This window comes from Leuciscus leuciscus (genome assembly GCF_965113295.1).
Source record: "Leuciscus leuciscus genome assembly, chromosome: 8".
Taxonomy (NCBI): domain Eukaryota; kingdom Metazoa; phylum Chordata; class Actinopteri; order Cypriniformes; family Leuciscidae; genus Leuciscus; species Leuciscus leuciscus.
The window spans coordinates 43,430,311-43,440,606 of NC_138732.1; the positions used below are offsets into that span (position 1 = coordinate 43,430,311).

A 10,296-nucleotide genomic window follows, 5' to 3' on the forward strand; every position below is an offset into this window, starting at 1 on the left:
CGACGGAGGAGACTTGGAGTTTGGTGAAACCATCAGCGAGGGGAGACTTTGGGGAATGATACCATTAATCAAACCATTTATAGGGCCCTGGCACAGCTCAGCCTCAGCAGCGGGAGTATGGGTAGGGCTTCATTGCATGCTGTCGTACTCCCCTAAGATTCTGGAATAATTATCCAAAACAGTCGGCACAAAGCATATGCTATAGATTACTAAAAGCAAGCAAGAGAAACGTTGCTGTTGTTGCCTCTTCCAGAATGCTGGTATGCCGACTCTATTTCTAGTAAAAAAATAAAAAAATAAAAACGACCTTCTTTCTGCATTGTCACACGACCTCACGAAGTCCCGCGTGGAGTATCGTGAGAATTGAATAACAGATAAAGAACAGAACATATACATATACATAAAGGCAAACATAGATATGAAAATGATAACAACAGAGGCTAGTAGATAAGTATAGACATTATCTCTGCTTATGTGGCCACACAAGAACACTGGTGATGCATGTTTGTAACAGCAGCCCTGAACAGAGCTTTTGGTTCCACTAGGGCATCAAGAAACTCATCCATCTCTCTTTTTGACAGTCCTGACAGTCCCAGCCACAGAGTTCTTCCCCCACCACAGCCAAGCCCATACTCTGGCCGCAGCTCTGGACTGACACAGATCTCTCCCCAGCACCATGAGCAGTGGTACAGAGATATATTAAATTATTATGTTGTGCTTTATATAAATAAGAACATGTCAGCCCATGCCACTTTAATTCAGCACATGTAACACAGCAAAAATAGACTCGGTGTGATAACGATCACTGCACTGCCGTATGCGGTCTGCTCCTGAAGCACTTTGCCGGACCACATTCTCCTGCAGAGTGAAAGTGTGGGTGAATCGGGCGTAAGGCATAAAGTTTCCTCGCGGAGACAGCTCTATAGTTTAAAATGGTCTTGACAACCTTGGTTGAGAGACCAGACTTCAGGAAACCCACAGCTTCTTTATCACCTATGACAGAAGGTCCCTTGCCTCACTGCTGAGTGGTTCTTGTTTGTAGCTCCATATAGCTTTGTTTTGAATCTCAATTTACTATTATTCCCTGTCGTTTATATTGCTAAATATAACTTACTCATCAACATATATCTGGTATTGTCTAATATTGCCTATGACATTAATCTGATGTCGCTAGCTTTTAATCTAAATCACTATTGATAGCATGTTAGCATTTCGCTAGCCTGTTAACCTGCCATCCATGCTTACTGTGCTTACTTTTTTATAAGTCAATCAAACAACTGTGGTGAGTTGGATCAGTCAACAAACACGGTAAGTCAAGTCATCTTCTCCTGTTATTGTCACTTGCACTGCCTGCCACATGTTCAGTATAGCCTTCTCTGTCAGCGATGAGGGTTTCACATGTGTTAACTGAGGGAAATAGTCAGCCTGACAGAGAAGATTTCAGAACTATGTACATGCATCCAAACTTTAATTTAAAAAAAACAAGGGACTATCATCATTGTACTATCTTGAAATAGTTTAATTTGTAAATTTTTTATAATTTTGTATTTTACACTGATGTATGCCTGATGTACAAAACTCTTAAGAGATGCTTGGCCCATAACGGAAGTGCCGGTAGGACTAGAGCATCTGCTAGGGGAGATTTGGTACCGCTGTATAGAAAAACAGCCTTTGGTCAAAAAGCTTTTTCGGTTAGAGTAGTGGGGATATGGAATTCCTAACCCTTAAACATCCGAAGCATTGATAGCTTCACAGTTTTTAAAACCAAGCTTATGTACTGGCTACTATCAGAACAAATCTGCAACCACTAATGACTGTGTTGTAAATTCTTTGTTTTATATACTGATTTAGTAAATCTTACATTCCTGGACATATGTATTGTAATGCGACAACCGCGTTTAAATGCCGAGTGAATCTGCTAAAATATTTACTAGCTTTAAGCTTACAGTTAAAGGACAAGTTCGGTATTTTACACTTAAAGCCCTGTTTTCAGATCGTTTCTGATGAAATACAATGGTTAAGATTGAAATTTGGCTGCTGGCCCGAGAATTTTCGGTTTCTGTGGTAGTTACTTTACTTTAAATGAGTCCACCCCCCAAGATTACTGTTATAAACATGAAACTCATTTGAAAGGCAAAGGGGGAGTTGTTGCTGTAATTTATAGTAATATTCCCAGTATTACTCAATAAATTCCTCTTGAAACAAACTTTGTTGTATTATTTTAATTTAATACTGTGAAGCTGCTTTGATACAATCTGTATTGTGAAAAGCGCTATACAAATAAACTTGACTACTCAGAGGTCTAGTTTCAAATATAAATCTTTTGAAGTGATAGTGCTTTATGTAACACTATCTAGTGTAAGTGATAAATCACGTTTGAGATTTGTGCTGGCTATCAAATAATTTGCTGATTTTTCTATCAGAATTAGTACTTTGCAGACGAAATCTTAATTGTTGGTGATTTTAGTATACAAGTAAAAAGACGCATTGGAATTGGCATTTACAGACATACTAAACTCTATTGGAGTCAGACAACACGTGTCAGGACCTACTCATTGTCATAATCATACTTTAGATCTAATATTAGGCTTGTTTGAGATGAGCAAACTCTGCAGAGAATCAATCCCCGGTGATCACAGCGAGATGGATACCGGTTAGAAATGTGTCCGAGTGTGGTCCGCCTTGCTCTGATGTCATGCTGACGTACTGCATGTCTAAAACTCTAGCACAGCGAGGCGGCCGTGTCGGATTCTGCAGTTTCTCTTCACCGACTGATGATCAAAAGCACGATGGGAAACTACTTGCTGACGATACAGCTTAATGCTCATTGGCTTAAACAACCGTGATGTATTGTTCTCTTTTAAAATGTTTGATTTTAAAACTGTGATATCATGTTTTTTATGTGTATAAATTATGTGTGAATATTCCCAAACTCTCTGAAAATGCGATCTATAAATGGGTTATTTGAATGTTGTCATATTTATAAAAATATATGTATAAACATGTCTGTAGGCTAATTAAAATAAAAATGATTGATAAACACGTCTTTTGAATGGAAATAATATCTTGTTCATTATATTTAATTTCATATATATTGCTTTATTGTTGGGTGAGTTTTATCTCAGCTTTTGTCTTAGCAGGAAAATCAAGTCTTACAGACACCTAAAGAAAAATTCTATTCATTCTTTGCTAAAGGAGATCAAGAATTGTATAAACTTGACAATTCACAAAGGATTGTGAACTAACCCTTTAACGATAACTGCATGTGAATGAGGAACAGATGTGACATCCCAACAGTCTTGGATTTCAGCAGAATATATGAACTTATACATTTATAAATAAAATAAAATAAAAAGGTAGAGATGAATTTTGACAATTTAGTGGAATAACGACAGACAAAATCAAAAAGTCATCAAAAGACAGATAAAAAGCAAGCAGTCAAAAAGATTTACATTCACGTCTATGAATTATAAACAGGCCTATAGCTTTAATTGAAGTATGTCATAAGCAATAGATTATGAATTCGGAGTAACAATGTTACAGTGTCCTTTTTATACATTTCACATGTACTTACAATCTATCTCTCACTTTATCTCTCTCTCTTTATATATCATTTTACATAACTTTGAATAATTCAGTTTAAAGCAGTCTATGCCTATAAAATTCCTATCTATAAAAATGCATATATTTATAGTTGCCAAGAGGGTGTTTCAATCAGTATTATTTACATCACTATGTCTTCTGGGTGTCCTGACCTCTTCTTCTATTATCTGTGAATAAAAGCACACCGTTATATCAAACCTCTCATATAGTATCATGTGATAAGAAGACTGATGAACTCTTGAATATATTTCAGATGGTGTATCTGTGACTTTCTGATCACACATGTTGAAAAGAGTCTCAAATCTCACCAGCTCTCCTTTCACAGAAGATCCATAGAAGAATAACAGTAGGAGTAGTTAAAACTGCGATCTCAATGATAAGTATAATCACTACAGCAAAGAGACAGACTCATTCAGATAGAGGTTACAGCACAAGACAATAAACAAACTCAATCCATGAAACTGTAAATGATGATAAATGAAACAACAATGACAACAAATGTTCTCAGTATAATGTACTGCAATGTGATAAAGATATTCCATACCTCTGAGTGATAATCCAAACAAAGACTTGTTGTCTGGTGAATTGACTAAGAGGAGAAAAGAGTTGCATCAGACACAGAGATGGAATAATATAATAATATAGTATCACAAGATAAATATGATTATAGTCAAAGTAACTGACGAACTGATCTCTTCAGAACAGCATTATTTATATTTACAGGTTTATAGAGGAATATTCATACAGCATGTCCAACATTGAGCTGAATATTGACATAGGCAGACATTTAGTTTTCTTACCCAAGTACGTGACAGTATATCTGACTGAGGTCTTGACTTCAGTTCCTTTAGTAATCTCACATCTCCACTCTGTGTTGTCGTCTTCACTGAGGAGTGTTGTAGTCAGAGAACTATTACAGTGTTCAGGAGAGAATGAGATCTGATATCTGGAGTCTGACTGCAGATCCACATCAGTCTTATTCTTCCAGACCAGCTCGATTTCCTCATCATTGAAGAGACTAACACAACCATATCCATCATATACATACAACTGACAGGAGAGAGTGAACGAGCGTCCAGGTCTAATCTCAGTCTGTGTGGATGATGGAGAGACTGAAACAGAAATCACACTGACATTTATTTCAGTAAACATGGAAGTAAAGAAAGAGAGTGAGAAGTTCAAAGTGAGTTCAAAGAAACAATCATGTTCTTTTATCATATAACGAACAGAAACACTGACCATGAAGAACATGCAGATTAACATTGTCATCATATGTCTGTGTATTCAGTTGTCTGCAGGTGTAATGTCCATGATCTACAGTTGTGGCTCTATAGATGTTCAGAGAGCAGTCAGACCCCAGACTCAGTCTCTGATGTCTCTCTGTGTCGTTCTTCTTCATCCCTTCTTCAAATAATATAACTGACACTGAAGTTCTACCTTCTCTACTGTACATCCATCTAGTTGATGTGCAGCCAGTAAGAGCTCTGGTACAGGGCAGATTGACGTTCTCACCATCACTGCTGAACACATTGAGATATGTGGTCTTTCCACTGGTACCTGAGACAGAGTAGATATGTGTTAATATAGGGCTTTATATTAAATATTTACATTATCAGTGATTTTAAATGGTCCACACTGACTATTTTGGCATAATCTATTCCCTATATTCTATATAGCCTACTGATATGAAGTACATTTTCTGAGCTGTCTCTTATTTCTTCTGATTTAAATGTATAATATCTGCATTGCTCTGTCATTTTCTGAAGAGGATTAGTTACACCTGTGTCCTTTTCTTCAGTTTGAAATTCTTACATAAGCTTGAAATAAACTGAATTATTTCATTATCAGTGTAAAGCTGACAAACACAAAACAATGTTCTGTGAGAATAATACAGCATGAACTAAACACTCACTACTATCACAGAATATCATGAACTTTTTCAACTTCTGCTTTACATTTAATCTAACTAATTAAACTAAACAATATCTTAAAAAAAAAAAAAAAAAACCCAGAGAAACCTGTTGTCAGTTTGACAGATGTCTTCTACAGGTTGGCTTACCTGTGAGCAGCGAGCAGAGCATCATCAGTCCCAGCATGTCTATACGACACATGTCATCTGTCTCAGTCAGTCTTCCTCTTTCCATCATTATAGTGACTCTCCAGTCCGTCCTCTGTGTGGTCACTTCCTGTGAAATGTGGTAAAACATCGTGATGCAATAAAGAGACTGTAACATTCAACTACTCTGTGTTATTGTGGGCTGTTATATGCCTCTGACTTCTGAAATAGACATAAAGCCATGCCTGTGTGAGCATGTGGTGAAAAGCCACCAAACTGCATATACAGGCTATTTAAAGTTAGTGCAGTGGTTGATACCGTTTCCTAGAATGCTGTTAGACGTTTAATGTTGTTTTTATGTATTTTGTGGTTTATTTATTCTCTTGTGCTCCTGAGTAATAAATAATAGACTTATTCTAGTATTATTTCCCGTTTGTGTGTGTTGCGTAACACTCAGCGTGACAGAACACCGAACCCTCAAAACGTGGAAATAAGAAGAAAGGTGGACTTGCCATCCAGGTCTTCTCCTCTTAGAACAAGGGAGCGTTCCCTCGAGGACCACACAAGGGATTTATTAGCAATCCAAGACAATCCTGCTTGAAGAAGGTCTTCGGAGAGCTTTGCTGCATTCGCCAACCATCAGCCACGGCCATCACGAATTACCAGCCAGAGCCCACACCCGCTACGAATCCAGCAGGGCCGGAGTGGGGCCACTTTTCAGCCCGGGAGTTTCAGGCCCAACACCGGCCCTCTTTTTCCATGGTGCAATTCCAAATAAGCACTTTTTTCCAAATGAAGCAACAGTTCAGCTCTTACTATTGTGTAGTTTTTATTAATACCATGGTTCAACAAATAATGTAAAGGTTAAATAATAATTCACTTAAGCTGAGAAGTTAACAAAAAATATTCCACTATTCCACAAAGATAGGTTGATAAATTAACAAAAGCAGAAAGAAAGAGAGAAAGAAAGCATTTGCAATGTATCCCACTCTTCCACAAAGAGGCATATTTAACTAATATTTACAGATTTATCTGTATTCAAAAATATTCAAAAATAATGCTTTTTTAATCAAAAAAACGTGATACCTTCTCTCAGATAAATAAGGCCTATGATTAATCAGATGCAAATAGAAATATAAAACCAGTCCTAATTGATAGAAAACAAGTTGACAAAAAGATTGAATCCAATATTGGTTGATAATATAGTATAATGAGAGATTCATAAGCTATTTTTTGTAGGCTGGACATTTTTGACCGGGAACACCACAAGTGTGACTATGTGCCATTTTGTACAAAATAAAAGTTTTTCAAAACAAATTTCCTGGTGAAAAATTAAAGTAGACTAGTGTGATCAACAGTGCCAATTTTTTCATATTTTATGTAATACTTACAAATTTTTTAAAGATTGAATCCAATATTGGGTGATTATATAGCATAACAAGTGATTTATAAGCTATTTTTTGTAGGCCGGTAATTTTTGACCGGGAACACAAAAGGTGTTATAGGGTTTTGAACACAACCTGAGGGTTAAATAGACTGTGTCTGGTCCCCGAATTAGGAAATACAAAAAACTCCCAAACCCATTTAAGGGTAAATTTTTTATTGATGTTCAACAAATAAAAAACAGTTATAATACAAATGAACAAATGATAAAGCTTGGGTTGCTGAATATTCAATCGCTTACTCCAAAAGCACTCATTGTTAATGATATGATTATAGATTATAACCTAGATGTGCTGTGTTTGACAGAAACCTGGCTAAAACCAGACAATTATATTACTTTAAATGAGTCCACCCCGCAAGATTACTGTTATAAACATGAACCTCGTCTGAAAGGCAAAGGGGGAGGTGTTGCTGTAATTTATAGTGATATCTTCAGAATTACTGAGAAGTCTTGTTTCAAATATAATTATTTTGAAGTGTTGGTGTTTAATGTAACACTATATAGTGTAAATGATAAATCACGTTTGAGATTTGTGCTGGCTACTGTACACAGGCCACCAGGGCACCATACAGACTTTATCAAAGAATTTGCTGACTTTCTATCAGAGTTAGTATTGGCTGCAGATAAAGTCATAATTGTTGGTGATTATAATATACATGTAGATAATGAAAAAGATGCATTTAAAGACATTCTTAACTCAATTGGAGTTAGACAACACGTGTCAGGACTCATTCTCGTAATCACACTCTAGATCTAATATTATCACATGGAATAAATGTTGATGCCGTTGAAATTCTGCAGCAGAGCGATGACATCTCAGATCATTATCTAGTCTCATGTAAACTTCATTTAGCCAAGGCTTCAAAGCCGACTCAGTGTTATAAATATGTTAGACCTATCACTTCTGCCACTAAAGATTGCTTTATTAATAACATTCCTAATCAGTTTCATCTCCTCAGCATCCCAGATAGCTTAGAAGAACTCGATATTACAACAGAAATGTTTGACTCTCTCTTTTCCAGCACTTTAGACACAGTTGCTTCTTTGCGCTTAAAGAAGATTAAAGAAAATAGTCCAATGCCGTGGTACAACGAGCACACTCAGGCCCTTAAGAGAGCAGCCAGAGAGATGGAGCGCAACTGGAACAAAACAAAACTAGAGGTGTTTTTTTTTTTTTTTTTTTTTTATGGAAAGAGAGCATGATTTTGTACAGATAGGCCTTAAAAGCTAGCCTGGGAAAACCCTGGAGAACTTCCGGCAAATTTGAGATTTGCTCTGCAAGTCCGTCTGGCCAAGAGCCCATTCAAGCCCATTTCCAATTTTTCCAAATCGAGGCACTAAAGCTGCTTTACAGCTGAATTGAACTCGGTTTGCATCATTGAATCATTATTTTCCTGTTATCACTGAAAAGCTGCTTTAAAACAATCTGTATTGTGAAGTGCCATAAACTTGACTTGAAGGTGATTTCTAATTATGAAGGTAGATCCAGTAGGAGGTGCTGTTTAAAAGCCTGATATAAGAGTAAAAACAACCACAAGAATAAAACGTAATAATCTGTCCAGTCATCATCAGTGATACATCCTCACACACACACACACACACACACACACACACACACACACACACTGGACTTCAATTCAGAAGCTACAATACAAGCTAAACTCATCACTGCAAAAAAAAAAAACGTTCTTCAACCAAACCATGAGTTATAATTAAGCATGCATGATCCTTTTCCTCCTCCTCTTGCACTGGTGTCACTGGGAGAATAAAGCACTGCTGATCAGTGACTGACCCTGAAGCACAACTCTCACTATATAGTGCACTAGTGACGTCACAGGCGAGTGAGTGCAGATATTTACATTTACATTTACATTTATTCATGCTTTTATCCAAAGCGACTTACAATTGCTATATATGTCAGAGGTCGCACGCCTCTGGAGCAACTAGGGGTTAAGTGTCTTGCTCAGGGACACATTGGTGTCTCACAGTGGATTCGAACCCGGGTCTCTCACACCAAAGGCATGTGTCTTATCCATTGCGCCACTACCACCCCCATGATATGCAGCAGTCATTGGTCGGAACGTTGCTCTGCATAAAATAAACCCAAATTATGTTTGTATTGTTAATTAGGTTGAATATTTAAGCTAATAACTGTTAAGGTTTTCTGACTAAAATAACGAGTATTTGTAACATCAGGCCATGATGATGATGATTTCAGCACTTGATGAACAGACAGCGACTCGTTCAGGGAAACGAATGCTCCTAAACTCGTGTAGAGAACACTAGCTGCTGTACATCCTTCTCTAAAGCGGCCTGGACTTGCTCTTAAACCATATAATCGCTCCTTAATTTAAGTATAGTGTGTAAAAGCGCGCGCTGCTCCTCATCCTCTTCTTCCTCTCGTGAAGGCTTTAGAATCTGAGAGTCTGAAGATCACAGACACATGATGGCAGCCAGAGCTTAGATTAAAGCAGATGATTTAGAGATGCACGTACGTCTGTGTATGGATAGCTCATAAAGCGCTGATGACTGTCATTGTTTTAGTGTTGCATCTGGACAATAACTGCAGAACTCTTTACTATAGTGAAAAATCGCGCGAAACCCATTAAATCTATTTCTTTTTCATCATTTTAATTTATAAAGTTGAGTATCGCTATTTTAACAAGCATTTACTTCATTGCTTCTAGTCAATCACAAGCCATACATGCAAGACGTTTGCCTTTTTGATTATACGTTTATACGTATTACGTTCAAATAACGTACGATGTTATATCTTATCGCTATCGAGAAACTATTGATTCATATTAGAACATTTTTGCCTTTGTGAGACTTCAGTTATTCACAGTTATTCGTTATATCCAAAAAGATTGTTTGGATATTTTCTGCATAAGAGCATATATGGGGGAAAACGAATTGTAATAGCTATGTATGATATAATTTAATAATATAGCATAATGTTAGGCTACTTCATTTTTAACGTCTTGTAAAAATCCACCCGGTCACACTTAATGCGTCTCTATAGCACGCGCTGCGTTTATCTGCAATTTATACGCGAAAGGGAGTATTTACGTGCATATGATACGCATGGGTAGGTTTTTTTTCTTTTCTTTTTTTCTAAAGTTTAATAGGCCTACAGATACTGATTTTTTTATTTATTTTTATTTATTGCTTCAAATTGTCGTTAGTTTAGATG

General features: G+C 36.8%; 1 protein-coding gene across 1 annotated transcript; it reads right to left on the reverse strand.

Moving 5' to 3' along the window:
• Nucleotides 1-3,396: 3,396 nt before the first annotated feature.
• dicp2.1 (diverse immunoglobulin domain-containing protein 2.1) lies at nt 3,397-5,810 on the reverse strand (the record flags this gene model as incomplete). The annotated part of the gene is made up of 6 exons (XM_082177530.1): nt 3,397-3,770; nt 3,912-3,992; nt 4,148-4,192; nt 4,404-4,715; nt 4,843-5,160; nt 5,663-5,810. 6 exons carry the CDS (start codon nt 5,808-5,810, stop codon nt 3,733-3,735), a joined length of 942 nt encoding a protein of 313 aa, XP_082033656.1. The 3' UTR covers nt 3,397-3,732.
• Between the last annotated feature and the right edge of the window lie 4,486 nt (nt 5,811-10,296).